Raw genomic sequence first — 15,744 nt, 5'->3', positions numbered from 1 at the left:
AAATCATTTGTTTTCTTTATTTACAGGTAGTAGGGATTTTATTTCAGACCATTTTTTTAACTCAGACAACAACAAAAACTATCTAGCATATTTTGGTAAAAAGAAACATTTGTATTACCATAAAAATGTATATTGAGAGTGTTAATAACTTTTATAAATTATTTATAAATATCAATGAATATTTAATAATTTGTTATAAAGTAATTATTTATTAAGGATTTAAAATGTATAATATGTATACATATTTAAAAGAAATTATATCTGTTATACATTAAATGCATTCCTATCTGTTCTCTTAGAATATGTAAATCTTGTTTACATCCAGCTTTTTTTTTTCAATGTCCCAAATTTTGCATAAAAATTTGTGGTTGGTTAGTGTTAGCATTTGCCATTCATTTTAACTTTTAACAATCATTCCACATATGTAGTTATATATATATATATATATATATATATATATATATATATATATATATATATATATATATATATATATATATATATATATATATATATATATATATATATATATATATATATATATATATATATATATATATATATATATATATATATATATATATATATATATATATATATATATATATATAGTTTTAAGTAACTAAAATACTTCAAAACAACAGAAGAAACAAAAGAAAAATATTGGCATTCAGGCACATCCAGACTTTTTAATACCTCAGTGTTTTGTTAAAAAGTTTCTTGTAAAGTTAAACAATCACAATCACAAGTGTTTTTTAATCTATTGCCCATCGTACTGACCTTATTTACCCCTCTATGTCAGGAATTCATGAATATGCATCTGCCTTATCTGGGCATCTATAAGAAGTACACACATTATTCTTATTCAACATTCTTTGGATGGTTGGAGCTTTCCCTGCAGTGTATATTTTAATTGTGAAATAATTCCACAATTATTCACAGTTATCCTTTAATAGTAGTGTTTTCTGTTAAGACCCACAGTGCTTTTATCCCAGAGATTAGACTGACTGCGGGGAAGGGTGAATGACTCTGATGCAACTCCAGAGAAATATTTCATGCTAATAATGCATCAAATAGCAATGTTTCGTCAGGGAGGACTGCTTGAAGAAAGAGGCAACAGCTAAACAACGTTCATTAAGTCATCCTTTCTAAAATGTATGGTAGAGAAAGATGGCTTGAGACGTGAATGATTTATAACGAGCCACTTTATCTAGAAAACAGAAGCATAACTTCCTTTAAAGTCAAGTTACTTTTAATCCATTTTTGCAGGTAGCAGAACAAAATGCAGTTTTGCATTTTGCATGAAGAATTTCCCCTGCCTCTTTTACTCATATATTTTTTATATAAATTTTGACTTAAAAGAATAGTTCACTCAGAAATGAAAATCTGCTAAAAATTTACTCTCCGTCAGGCCTTCCAAGACGTAGATGAGTTTACATCATTGGAACAGATTTGGAGAAATTTAGCATTACATCATTGCCCACCAATGGATCCTCTGCAGTGAATGGGTGCCGTCAGAATTAGTCAAAACAGCTGATAAAAACATCACAATAATCCACAAGCAGGGGCGGACTTAACCAATAGGCGAGGTAAGAGGCCGCTTAGGGCCCTGTCTGATATTCGCGAAACATATTTGGCAAATGCACCAGTATGTATTTGTGTTATGGAGAGCGTCAAATGTTCACTCACTACTCAAAACGGCGAGTTTTTGTCAGGTGCGGAGTTCTGCAAGCTTGTGATCATCTCATAACAACGTGTAGATAAGATGTAAATAAGAGATTCATTGTGCAGAGAGCTTATTAACGGAATGTTGTGAGGTCGCGATGAACTGAAGTGAGTGATTTTAGTGATTTATAGACGGAGCACTCTTTGCGCGCATTCCACGCTGTTTTGACTGACTTAAAACGCAATAATTTCTTTACTGAGGTGAATATAACCGTTCTGAGACAATTTTATTTGTCTTGATGTTTCAAAATGACTCCCTTGTGCTTTTCCTAGGCGCGCCAGCGCGGACAATAATTGCAAATGAACTATAAACTAAAAACTTGTATAAATGCGCGAATGCAATGACTGGAGATTTTCGCTTAATAGATTACATTTTCGATTTGTTTCTCGGCAAACCCTATTATATGCCTTAAGAACACTTGGAATATGGAACGAGTTTCATGGGATAATTTCTGACGTTTTAATCCTTTTTGGAAAACGATTGAAGAAGTTTACAATTCATTAAATTGACAAGTGCAAGCATTTTTTTTTTTTTTTTTTTATATATAATGTCTTCTTTTGTGATCCGAAAAAAATAAGGTAGCATATGGCTTCAGAACAACATCAGGTTGACTAATTATTTAGGCTACTTAAGTTGTGAAGGGGTAATACAATAAATAATAGCTATAGCTATAATGAGAGAGAGCTAGCGAGCAAAATAAGGGTTACGCGTAAAAGAGAATTATAGTTATTTTGTTGGGGCCCCGTACTTGAAATTTGCTTAGGGCCCCCAAATCACTAAGTCCGCCCCTGTCCACAAGTAATCCACAAGATTTAATTTCATTAGTTAACATCTTGTGAAGTGAAAAGTTTACTGCATTCACTGCAGAGGACACAATAATGAACAAATGATGTCTTGCTAAATTTCTCAAAATCTGTTCCATTTCCTTTACATTTAATCATTTAGCAGATGCTTTTATCCAAAGCGACTTACAAATGAGGACATAGAAGAAAACAAAACAACAAAAGAGCAACAATAGATGTGTTGTGACAAGTCCCAATTACGATTTTAGTTGGCATGAGGGTGAGCAAAATTTGAACAAAATATTAATTTGTTAATTTTTGCGTCAACTATTCCTTGAACCGCTGTGCTTGTTTGTTACTTTAACAGCCTTTGTCTTCAGTTTAACATTATCACCTATTCTCTAATTCGCACATTTCAATTGTCATAATGTCAGCAGCTTCAATGAAATAAAGCATTTTTCTCTTCTCAAGCTGTAAATTACTCAGAGACAGAGGGTCGGTGTGGGAGGCAACGAACCCTCAAGCTGTGGCTCTCTAATTTAGACAACCATGACTGAAGAGCTTCAGCAGACAAAAACGAGAATGAGAGAGAGTGTCAGAGTAGATGTGCATCAGAGGCTGCTTCTGCTTTCGGTCACTGATTATCCACCATCGTCATCCTCCGAGGCAAGCTTGGCACGTTTCTGATGATTCTTGCCCACTCAGCCCATTGCTTTGAAAATGCGGAAATACCTGCTTTCACTGCTAAATTATTAAACGTAGCCCAACTAATGTTGCAATAGCATTCTGGGCTCGAGAACAAATAATGGTCTTTTGATGGATGCTTTAGAAAACACTGGGCCTTATTTTCAAAAACCAGGCTGTTAGCAATAGACAAATCCACTGATGTGTTCCTTTTCCGATTAAAACTCATCTTGGAGTTTGCCTTTTGAGCTGGAAAATGGATGGAAAACTTGAACTGAAAGTTTAGCAAAAGCCACTGGGTCTAATTTAGAAAACTCACACCTGCTACTTTTCCTCTTATTTTCCCTTGCAGCATATGGGATGCTTATACCCCTCAGGAGTATAAGGCATGCAGTGTGTGCATAGATTTCTAATTTACACTGCAAAAATGTGGATATATCTAAAAAGGAATAATTCACCCAAAAATGACAATTCTGTCATCATTTTCTGTTGCTCATGTCATTGCAAACTCGCACTGTGACTTTAATTTTTTTCCATTGAACAGAAAGGGTGTTATTTTCTCTTTTTCATGCAGTTTCAATGAATAGCAAATGACGTACCTGGAAAAAAGAAAAAGAAAAATCATATTGTGTGGGTGAATGAGGGTGAATTTATACACTGTCAGCCAAAATGTGCCAAAATTGTACGTTTAGAGAGAACCTATGGGGCAGTCACTTGGAGGGACACATACAGTATGTAACTTAATCCATTACGTTACACATTTTAGGTCATATGATCAGACGATTACTTTTTGATTACTTTTCACCTAACATGTTTATCACATTGATTTTAAATAAAATAATCTTACCAAATTTATATAAAAATGCAGAAAAAGAGAAAATATTCCATTCATTGTTACTGACCATATGAAGTGCATTAAACATTACATTGTCAAGATTTCCCAAACTGGGGTTTTTTGAAGGAGCTGCAGGGGGTTTATGAGTTTAATGAAAAGCAAATAGTGGTCACACTTTATATTAGGTGGCCTTAACTACTATGTACTTACATAAAAAATAAGTACAATGTACTTATTGTGTTCATATTGTATTGCAAAACACTTTTGCTGCTATTGAGGTGGGATAGGGGTAAAGTTAGGGACAGGTTTGGTGGTATGGGTAGGTTTAAGGGTGGGTTAAGGTGTAAGGGATGGGTCAACAGTGTAATTATAAATGTAATTACAGAAATTAATTACAGATGTAACTACATATAGGTATTTTTAAAAATATAAGTACAATGAAAAACATGTATGTACACAATAAGTGCATTGTAGCAAATAATTAATTTAAATGTAAGTACATAGTAGTTAAGGCCACCTAATATAAAGTGGGACCCAAATAATTAATTAAATCATAATGTATTATTAAATCACTTTGAAATAACATCAGTCAAAAAAATGAAATTCTGTTTGTTTACCTGCATGTCATGTGACCACTAACCAACGCCGGAGAATTGGGAACATGCAAATGTGATGCTTAATTATGAACTTATTACATTAAAATCTCAGGGGTACTTCAAATAAATATATTGGTTGAGGTTTGGCTGAAGAAAAAAAAAATTGTGAATCCCTGCATTATATTTGTAAGAAATAAAGTGAATATTTGGATTTTAATGTGTTTGAAAGACAAAAGCCTTCCAAAGACACGCATGGTCAAATAACCTACTTAGTGATAATTCAAATAAAAATGAATGTTCATCAGTAGTTGATGCAATGTTGAAACCCTGAGGAGAAAAAAAAATTTAATTCCAGTGGTCAAATGCTGTGTGGCCTGTCAATTTTCTGTGTAATGATAATCAGTGACTGGTCTTTGTGTGAAAGCACACGAAAGTAGAAGACTTTCTGAATGTGTATTAGTGGTAGGTTATTTAAAAAAAGAAAATTTTAAAGATTAAAGGAAAAATTATGGAGAATCAATCAATTATGAATAATTTATTTTTATTGTGTGAATATATAATCAGTAATAAAGTAACTGTAGCCTGATTCCAGGTATTTTCAAAATGTAATTTAATCTAATTACAAGAATTTAATTTTTGGAATCTGATTACGTAATCCAGATTACATGTAATAAATTACTACCCAGCTCTGCAAATAAGGTACAAAAAAGGTGTTTTGTTTTTTTCTGAGCGTGTAAGTTCATATGAATAGTTTAAAATATCATGCCAGGAAGAACTTCTACTTAGCATTTAGGGTGTTTACTTTCTTTGAGCACAATAGCATGGCAACACCTTATAAAATGTTTTGTTGGATACAATGTTGTCTGAAAACCTGTTTTAAGAGACTGATGAATGTTTATTCCTCATTATGTAAACAAACCAATTGTTTCTTATAAACTAATTAATTGGGATTGATGTGGTTTGCTGTGTGGAGAGAAGTGGCTTGGGCTTGTGAAAAAATGTTGAACTTATGTTTTCACAACAATTGGTCTACAAAATGTCAATTGACTTAAAGGTTGCTCTTAGAATGTACAAAAAATGTGACTTAAAACACCTTGATGTGATGTGTAATATCTACAAAACAGGTAATTATTTAATGTTTTATCACCAAAATATTGGGCGTACAAATGTTCCTCTTAGTTCAAATTGCAATTATATTATTCCCCGACCCGTTGGGCTGAGCGCTGACCTTCCAGATGTCTTAAATGTTAGCTTGTTAAATTTAATCTCGTTCTGGCTCTTCAGTACATGCCAGGGTGCAAACCAGCCAGCGAATGGGATTGTACTTAATGATTTCATTTTCTCTTCTTAATGCCATATGAACACAAACCAGCTCCTGGACTGCAATGACTAAGCATTTGCCTGTTAAGATACAAAATGAAAAGCATCTAAAAGGTCTTTAAATCTTTTTGGTGTACCTCAAACACGCACAAGCTTAAAAATAAGCTTATGAAATAATGGTTGTGTCTGTACCATAAATTAGCACCAACACAGTGTCAGATTTCTCACACGTTCCGGGGAAAAACCGCACCATGTTGTGAGCCTACATAGAAAGTCTGGATATGCATCTCTTGCTTCCTGAAGAAAAAAAAAATACTATTGTTTTTCTTTATAAATTGTTCAAATATTCAAATTAAAGTAAGACATTAGCTTATAGCTCACAGTGTTTTGCATGCACAGCCTCTATTGTTGTTGTGGTTTTAACTGCGTGCAAAACTGTACAGAATCATGGTGTAATTTTCAGGTTGCAGATCAAATTCAGCCCTGTCACCCTAAATGTGCTTTTGATGAGGTGTCAGATTCTCTCACTCTGGAATTATTGGCAGAACCACTGTGACCTTTGGGCTCACCGGTGGGGAGCGTTGAGCTCTTCCTTTTTCTGTCAGAGTATTGTTTGCCCAAGGAAATTTAGAAATGAAAAGGGGAAATTATCAGGTTATACCTCTGCTGACATTAGTTGTCTAAAGCTGTAATACAGTTTGGTGATAAATGTCTCGCTGTTTAATGCCAGTTCTGTCTAATGTACTATTACTATAAAGTGGCCTCTTAACATGCAGAAGATGGTATTCTGAGAAAAACGATGTTGACTCTGAGCTCTTTTTCATTTTAGGATGGCTTCACGCCCCTGCTTTTGTCAGCTAGGCATGCACACGCAGAGGTCTGCCAGAGTTTATTGGACTGGGGCGCTGACATCAACGCTAGAGACAAAAATGGCAGGTATGGTTCTGGACATCAGTCTTAATATTGAGACTGCTGATAAGAAAAGTTTCTCAGTTTAAACATTACCTCCTGCTATCATAAAGTGCCAAGTGAGCTGAATAAACTGGGATTGCAACAGTGTAACTGAACTGCGGTATAAAGTAATCCATCTTAAGGCAGAACATACAGGATGCTACCATTCAAAAGTTTTTGAAAGAAGTCTCTTATGCTTACCATATTGTGGAATGTTATTACAATTTAAAAACAGTTTCTATTCTAAAATATTTCTAAATTTTGTGAAGCCAAAACTGGATTTTCAGCAGTAATAACTCCAGTCTTTAGTGTCACATGATCCTTCAGAAATCATTCTAATATACTGATTTGGTCCTTATTTATGGATTTATTGTGGAAACCATGCTGCCCGTTTTATTTGTATTTGTTTCTGAAAAAAATTGTATAATGGTAATGCATCCTTGGCGAATTAAAGCATTAATTTCTGACACCAACCTTTTGAATGAAAGTGGAAGTGACATGCTGTTATACGTGCAGAACCGCAGTGATGTTGGCCAGTGAGAGCAGCTGTCCGGCCGCTGTCGAGCTGCTGGTGCAGAGGGGAGCTGACCTGCAAATGGTGGACTCGTTGGGCCACGACGTGCTCCATTACGCCAAACTGTCAGGCAGCAGCGAGGTCCGAACCGCTCTCAACACGGCCGTTCACAGACAGCAGTCTGAGTCAGGTAAACTCATGAATGCCAATGTGATGCCAATTAACACAATTTGGTTGTAAAACTCAAATTCCAAATTATGATTAAAATACCATTGGTCATTATGCAATTCCATATAGTTATTGTTATTGTTATGTAGCATGGACATTATATATAATGTATTGCTGTTCTATAATAGCCAAATGACACTCCACTCAAAACTGAGCAATAACAACAGTAACATTTCTTCACATACTATTGCCAGATCTGTAGTTTAACCTATTTTGCAAGAAGTAGTGCTGTTGTACCGAATATCAAATCAGCACAACTGCAATTTGACTGTAACCACATGCCAGTTGTTGTTCAATGTAAAATATTCACTGGGATACACTGAGGAAAGTCTTGGATTTGCAACATCATTGTTTTCCTTCCAGTGGTATTAAATAAAAGAAACCAGTTGATATTATTTGTTTGTGGATTGTCATCTTGAATGTTTTCCTTTCCTTCAGAGCTTTTTAGCTCAACATTGCCATCTAGTGGCGTTTTTAAAAACGCCTCTTGCTTCCACACATGTCCAGGGAGTGAAAGAGATATTTTTGCAGAATTTCTCAGATGTGTTTGTGAAATAATGAAACAAGGAAAGATTAGGACAGCATGACTAATGTTTGCACCAGCAATGACATGCCATTTTTGTTTTTCCCATCATAACCCCCCCACTCCATGTTTTCCCCTCCTGTATCTTTGTTTGAGCAGATAAGAGTTCAGCGAGAACCCCTCAGGTAAGCAAGTTCATTTCATTTTCATTTCATTTCATTTATTTTTATCCCCTCAGACTTGATGGTTTTCCTTATTTTCTGATTCACAGAACCTGCAAAGGTTCTCTGTAGATGCTTAAAATTCACATTTTAACTGAATGCTTAGTTCACTAGTAACAGTAGTGTTAACCTCAAGCCAGGATTTTTGATTGAATATTCCTTTCTCACATTTGGCAAACATTCCCGCAATGCACTGTTAGAAATACGCACTGGCATTTGCCTCACGCTGTAGTGAATGTGATAATTGTTTTCTTTTTCCAAACTAAGTATACAGTGTTTATTTCACTAACCACTTAAACACTTTACTTCGTCTTCCTCTCTCTTTTTGCCACTCTCCTTATCACGCACACAATCTCAGCATGGTCAAAAGTTAAATGAGGACAGAAGCTCCACTCCCAAAAAGAGAAAAGCACCTCCTCCTCCCATTAGCCCAATCCAGGTAAAGGCACATAGTGCTGAATCTGTGATCTCTGCACTTTCTATAAGACTTAGATGCAATTATTCATTTGATGACATCTGAATGTACAGCTGATAATTAACCATTTTTCTGTGTTCATACTGTCCTTAAGCTTTACCTTGCGTTAAAGCTTTCCTTCGTCTTATTTTTCAGTCAGCTGGTATCATCTCACCACCATATTTTACTCCAACCGAAACTCCTTTGTCCAGCAAAAGCGATTCATCCAAAAGATTCAATTACCAGGTAAAATAGTGAAGAAGTGTTAAGGAGTATTAGTATTAGTAAGGTGTGCTAAAAAAAAGTAAGTATAAATGAAGTATTTAACATTGAGTGTAATAAGTATATTTGTTGTTATTATTATTATCATTAATTAATTATAATATTGATTGTTATACTAATGTAAATAACAAGAATATAAAAATAAAATTTTGGTAACTACCAAAAATAAAGCTTAGTTACATTTTAAATGAAAATTAAAAAAAATATAATTATAGCTGAAAACATTGTAAAAAGATTAAAGTATTATTTATTAATCATTAATTAATAAGTAATTATGTGAGAGATAGATAGATAGATAGATAGATAGATAATATAAAAAATTCTGTCTACCAAACATTCATACTTGCCGTCTAGGTAGACAGCATTTTAGGTTTTGTGTCAGCTAATCCATAGCCATGTTGCTGTTATTTTTTGTTCATCATTCAATGACATGATTAACTGGGTATTCTTCACTTCCTGTTTGTTGAGGGGGAGGAGGATCTGAAAAGTGCTGTACTGAAGGAAGAGATCGAAAAATTGCATGAGGAAAAAAGCATGCTACTCGAGACCATTGAAGATCTGAAGCAGATTGTGGAGCAGACTGAGCCCAAGGCGAGTACTGCACAGCCCTTTAATATTCCTTCATGTGGCAGCTGCTTTGATCTTCAGCCACTTTTGCTCTCTGGAACCCATTTTAACAGCTGCATTTTTACTGGCCCTGGCCAGGTGAAGGACCTTGCTTTAGGGGACACAAAAGCAGACCTCTCCTCCATACCACCGGTTTTGGACTCGAACTTGTGGATGAGTTTTGTTTAAGTTTGCACATCATGTTTGAATTTTAACTGGTGACACAAAATTTGTTTTTTTTTTTTTTTTTATGTGCGTCCTGGGTAAGCATTGAAGCCCAGAGACACTTATTCTTGTGTTCATTAATGATCTTCAAAACAGCCACTTATGTTAGGGACATTTTGTGTAGTAACAGATCAGTTTGTAGAATTTTTGGTGTCCAAGGCCCAACAAAAAAGAATATGTTGGAAAATAATATCTTGTTGTCCTCCTGTTTTGAAACAGTTGGAGCACTCTGGGAACACAGATTCAACGTTGATTGCAGCACTGCAAGCAAAGATAGCCTCTCTCTCCCTGGAAAACCAGCAACTTGCCCAAATAATAAAGGTAACTCACCATAAAAATTGTGATTTTCAAAAACGCCTTATAGACTACATGATTTTTCAGTTAAATTAGTTTTCAGTTTAATCTTTGTAGCATGACTTCTTTTCGTGAAAATAATGCTATGTCAGGCCATTCAAACAGTGAGTGTTCTGAGTTAAGACGGCCTGTGTAAACACCGGGAAACGTGTTTGGAAATTTTTACAAATTTGTTTGGTTGGTGAAAATTGCACACAGCACTTTTAAGCAAAGAGCATTTGGAAATAAGGAAGTGCATCGCAAGTCATTATCTTTTCTCACCGAGCAGAAACGTCCAGCTCCACAAGGAGAGGAAGGCCAGGGAGGTTCCCGTCCAAACAGCATTGAGTCTAATGCCTCGTACCACTCCACCCGTGCTGATTTCGAGCTCTCCAGCGACGTGCATATCCATACTGGTGACGAAGAGGATCTTTCAGAGTTGTCTATTCTGGACATCAGTGGTTCCTCAAACAAACATGAGATTGAGGAGGACACAAGGCTGAGTGCGGATAAAGAAATCGGACTGCTACGGGACGCACTGGAGAATCTGCAGGCTAAACTTCTAGAGTCCAGAATGGAGAACCGCACCCTTCAGGCCAAACTCAGCACTGACTTTGAGAAAATTGAAGTTGCATCTAAAAGCATGGGTGAGAATACCCCAAAATGCCAGGAAGCTTTGCAAGAGTTACAGATGAGGGGAGATTCTGTGAGTACACAAGAGGACAATGTGGTGCAGAAGTTTCAGTATTTGAAGAGCTGCCTGGAGCAGGAGGTCAAAGAACTGAAGGGAAAATTGGCCATATCGCACGAGGAGCAAAAGCGAGATGCTTGTTTGATAAGGGATCTTCAGACTCAGCTCAAAATTGGCCATCTATCCGAGGAAGAGCGTCAAGAACTGAAGAACACCTACAACACTTTGGTGGAGAACATCAACCAGGAGAAGGCACTGTTGATCGAGAAGTACAAGGAGTCTCAAGAGGAGATCAGGATGCTCCAGGAGGCCCTTCGAGGCACTGTGCCGGTGGAGGCTGCTGCCAAAGACTTTGAGGAGATGAAGGCAGAGCTCGGCGAGATTATCGATGGGCTGCAGCGGCGGCTTTTGGAGCTCTCAAAATCATACAGTGAGGCCAAAAGCGAGCTTAGCATCACCCGCAACCAGCTGCAGTCCAAAGCTTCAGAGCCTAAGGACAAGGCAGATGGGGCCTGTATCACCAAGGAGGAGCATGAGCAGAAAATTCAAGAGCTGGCGTTCAAGATGAAGGACATGCAGAAGGCATTGAAGGACACTGAGGCTAAGCATCAAGCGGCACTTAAAGAAATAGCCCAGGTTAAACAAGATGCCGAAAACCAGGTTCAATCGTCCGTAGCTATTGCAGACCACACCCAGGTTGTGGCATCCTTGGGGAACGCCATCAAGAACCTGGAGTCAGAAGTTAACGTTCTTAAAGAGCAGCTCGACCAGAAGACCTTGCAGGTGGACTCTTTGCAGAACAGACTGACAGTTAAGAAGGATGTAACTCCAGATGATTCATTATCCCGACTGGAATACGAGCAGATGAGAGAGAAGCTGGAGGGTGAGATAAGTCACCTGAACCACCTACTGAAGGATGCTCTCAGGAAACAGGATGAGATGGCTCTGGAGGTGACCGCCACTTGGCAGGAGGCGAAGGACGCCAGAAATGAGAGAGAAGCAGCACAGGAGCTGGCAGGGAGCAGGAAGCAGGAGTGCAGTGCATTGAATACCAAGTACAGGGAGGCTCAGGAGGTTGTTGTCCAGCTGAAGAAGCAGGTGGAAAACCATGTGATATCCGAGCGAGAGAAGAATAAAAAGGTGATTTTGATTCTCCAGCTCACATTTCTTTCCAACTGATGTGGATGTGTCATGTTAACAACTACTGTCATGTTTAATTATCTACAGATTGACGAGCTCTCAAAGGAAGTTATGAAGTTAAAGGATGCTCTGAACAGCCTTTCACAGCTGTCGTACACCACTAGCACCCCTAAGAGACAGCAAAGCCAGCAGGTGGACTCACTCCAACAGCAGATCAAACAACTGCAATATCAACTTGCTGTATGTTTCAAACCTTGTTCTGCTTTAAATTAGCAAGGCATCTAAACTTCTGTTTCTTTATAAGTAATATAGCAAGTGAACTGTTCAAAAGTTTGGGGATGGTACAATTTTGTAAGGATTGTTAAGAAGACTCTTATGCTCACCAAGGCCTCATCTATTTAAAAATACAGTAAAAACCGTAATATCATGCAATTGTAATATTTCTTTTTATTGTCCATGTTGATAACAGTTGTGCTGCTTAATATTTTTCTGTGAAAACCACGATACGTTTTTTAGGATTTTCTATAAATAGAAAGTTCAAACCAGATTGTGTATAAGATAACAGAAACATAAATGTCATCTCTGTTACTTTTGTTCATTTTAATGCATCCTTGCTAAATAAAAGTATTCATTTGTTTCAAAGGAATGTTACAGACCCCAAAACTTTGAACAGTATTGTGTAATAAACAGAGAAAATGAAAAGTGGAATTGCATGAGCGTAACACATGCACCATACGTACCTTCAAAATAGCTTTCCAAACATATTCAGAGTAGTTGCTTTCTTTTCACAATAGGAGTCGAATAAACGTCACCATGAAATTGTCTCAGTCTACCGGATGCACCTTCTTTATGCTGTCCAGGTCTGTATTTATTTACAGTCAGTTTAGTATTACAGTGTACACATTCTTTCGAGTTTGCTTTCATCCGTATACTATTAACTTATTATTTGTGTTTTTTCTCTTAGTTCAGAATATCACTTTTAAACTCTCTAACCTTTCTTTTTAGGGCCAGATGGATGAAGATGTGCAAAAGGCTTTGAAGCAGATACTTGTAATGTGCAAAATGCCATCCGAGGCCAAGTGAACGAGCCAGTATTGCAGTTGTTCATGAACTGCCAAAAAACAGTGATCAAAGGATATTCATCTGAGAACTAAAGTCCAGAAACCATCAATCAGAATGACACATGTAGTCAAGCACCGCAATTGAAATCACCATTGGCTTACCCCTGATATTTTGGAAATGTATAGTGAACTTGAGTAATTTACGAAAAGGGGAAAACAATTGATGTGCGCAACAATTTCTCAGCTCACACAGTGCCAGACAAAGAAACACAATCTACAGTCAATGATCTTCTGAAATCTGTTTTGAAAATTGTTCTATTTTTGTACATTGTTAAAAAAATAATCAGTATTTGATCCTGTTGTGAGGCAATTATAATTATTTTGTCAATTTGCTTTGGGGTAGAATGCAAAAACCATGCACAATGTGTGTTTTCCTGAATAGCAGTCCATTGCAATGCACCTTTTACAACCAGTTTTCTGTCTTTTTCAGTTGTAGTGTAGTGCAGCCACCTGTAGTATCTGCATGCTGTGAAAAGTCAAGTGGCTCGATGTTTGTTCTAGGACATTGCGACCTTTTTCAGTAGTGTTGAATTCTCCAGTTTTTCAGGGTAGGTGCTTTGACAAAATGTCCATGCGCAAATGCACTTTTCTTAGTCAGTAGTCGCTCTTTCTTTGATGCCAGCATTAACCTGCCATTTCTAGGACACCTGATGGGTTGTGTCCATGTGCCTCTACTCATTTTTAAAGCCCCTGCTAATATTTTGGAGGCCATAACATATGAAGCAGCACTACATTTCTTTTGCATTATGCTTGGTCCAACCAGTTTTCTGCACTAAAACATTTTAGTTTTAGAGTTGCGCATCCTAAATATGTTGTCTGTAATAGTAATGAAGTCACTGCATGTTAAACAATTACTGTAGTTAGTAGTGTACTAAAGACTCCAGTGACACAGTGAGGGGTGAGTTAGCCCCAGCACTTCAGTGTAGTTGTGGTTTTTACAACAAAGAAGGATTGGAAAGGATGAGATGGAATTTGTTAAACATTCAGCATACATGTACTACATCAGTGTAGGGATAAACACACTTCCCCACTTTAGGAGTTGCTGAAATGTGGGCCATATGAAGGATTTTTGACATCTAAACAGTTGTTAGTGTTAAGAAATATATAATAGCACTTGAAAACATGCTGTTCACCTGTAGAGCATGGTGTAGATGTCATTTTATCCATGCACTGAAGCCTTGCTCGTTACCTGGTTTAGTGCGGTGTTGTAGCTTTTGAATGTAATTTGAGGGATGCATATGATATAAACTTGTTTATAAGGAGTAAATTGCTTTCATATAAAAAATATAGCGGAGTTTTGTATTAAGTATTGAGTGTCCATTACCTAGAAATAACACTATTGTGTGCCATGTTTGCTTTTTGTTTTTTTTATCCATTACAGTTGCTTACAGTGCCATTGCATTACTAAACAAGTTCAAAAAATACAAAACACATTTGTCATATAGCCCGAATTACATCTCAAAATGTTCAATAAATATCTGATAACTTAAGTTTCTGAAGTGAAAATTTTTATGCAAAAATAACTGCCCTGTTGAATGCCCATGATATTGTTATTGAGCTCTTGTCATATTTCATGATCAGTTCATAGTCAACTGAATTGTTTTTCGTAATGTATTTGTATCAATGTTATTGAGTCAGACAACGTGCTGTTGGCTGTTGTATTTTTTGCATAGTTAATAAACTTATGAATTGGTTCTTATTTGTCTTCAATGAAGCACAAAAAAAAATCTAAATAATATTGGGATTAGGAACGAGTTATGTCACTGTAGCGTAGTTTAAATAATGTAGAATTATTACAGGTTGTTCTATGCTTATATAAGAACATTTTGGGGAACAAAATGCTTTCCAGCTATTGATTCATAATTTGTATTCTACAAATGTGAATACAGTTTCCCAGAGGCAGGAAGAGCTCAGCCCTGGCTTCAATTTCATGGCAAATGGCGATTCTGTATTGAGTTTTTATTATTATTTGATTTTATTTTATAATCTGCTGGATCACTGTACCTTGACGCTCAAGCTTCTTGTGCGACATCAATAAACTTGCTGTGAATTCAAATTAGCCTTTAAACCTTATGACTAACAGTTCTGTGGCAACACTTTAAAATACAATTTCATTAGTTAACTAAATTATTTACATGAACTCAGTTAACAATACGTTATTTCTTATGTTTAAAATCGACTAATACATTTTTACAATAAGATGTACTTGAGCAACGAACAACTGTATTTGTATCAACTAATATTAACAAAGATTAATAAAAGCTGTAAAAAGATATTGCTAGGTAATGTTAGCTAATGTGTTAACTAATGTTTATAAATGAGGCATTATTGTAAAGTGTAGGATTCTTATCAATGTTGATTTGGCCTTGCATGTCATGCTTTATAAAACTATTTGAAAACATCTCCTGAAGCTGTAAAAGTAATGCTGTACAAACTGAAGAATTTCATATTTGATATGTCTCCATTTTATAGTTCTCTCAGAGAAAACAAACACAGAAACAACACAGGCCAG

The 15,744-nt window shown here is 36.2% G+C and overlaps 1 protein-coding gene across 4 annotated transcripts in view; it reads left to right on the top strand.

The window, feature by feature from the left end:
• Window positions 1–14,927, top strand: part of rai14 (retinoic acid induced 14) — a 37,159-nt gene extending 22,232 nt beyond the window's left edge. For 3 of the 4 annotated variants that reach the window (XM_058758365.1, XM_058758367.1, XM_058758368.1), the window contains exons 8-18: window positions 6,773–6,879; window positions 7,411–7,598; window positions 8,319–8,344; window positions 8,739–8,819; window positions 8,991–9,080; window positions 9,585–9,707; window positions 10,167–10,268; window positions 10,570–12,111; window positions 12,199–12,351; window positions 12,906–12,971; window positions 13,117–14,927. In XM_058758365.1, coding sequence (XP_058614348.1) covers window positions 6,773–6,879; window positions 7,411–7,598; window positions 8,319–8,344; window positions 8,739–8,819; window positions 8,991–9,080; window positions 9,585–9,707; window positions 10,167–10,268; window positions 10,570–12,111; window positions 12,199–12,351; window positions 12,906–12,971; window positions 13,117–13,194 — 2,556 coding nt within the window. In that variant the 3' untranslated portion in view covers window positions 13,195–14,927. The remainder of the gene's footprint in view (window positions 1–6,772; window positions 6,880–7,410; window positions 7,599–8,318; window positions 8,345–8,738; window positions 8,820–8,990; window positions 9,081–9,584; window positions 9,708–10,166; window positions 10,269–10,569; window positions 12,112–12,198; window positions 12,352–12,905; window positions 12,972–13,116) is intronic. The other variant, XM_058758366.1, reaches the window with a different exon arrangement.
• Window positions 14,928–15,744: the final 817 nt, after the last annotated feature.

The sequence above is a fragment of the Onychostoma macrolepis genome, chromosome 21, assembly GCF_012432095.1.
Source record: "Onychostoma macrolepis isolate SWU-2019 chromosome 21, ASM1243209v1, whole genome shotgun sequence".
Lineage (NCBI taxonomy): Eukaryota > Metazoa > Chordata > Actinopteri > Cypriniformes > Cyprinidae > Onychostoma > Onychostoma macrolepis.
The sequence above is the reverse complement of the archived record's forward strand: the minus strand, read 5'-3'. Positions and strand labels throughout refer to the sequence as shown.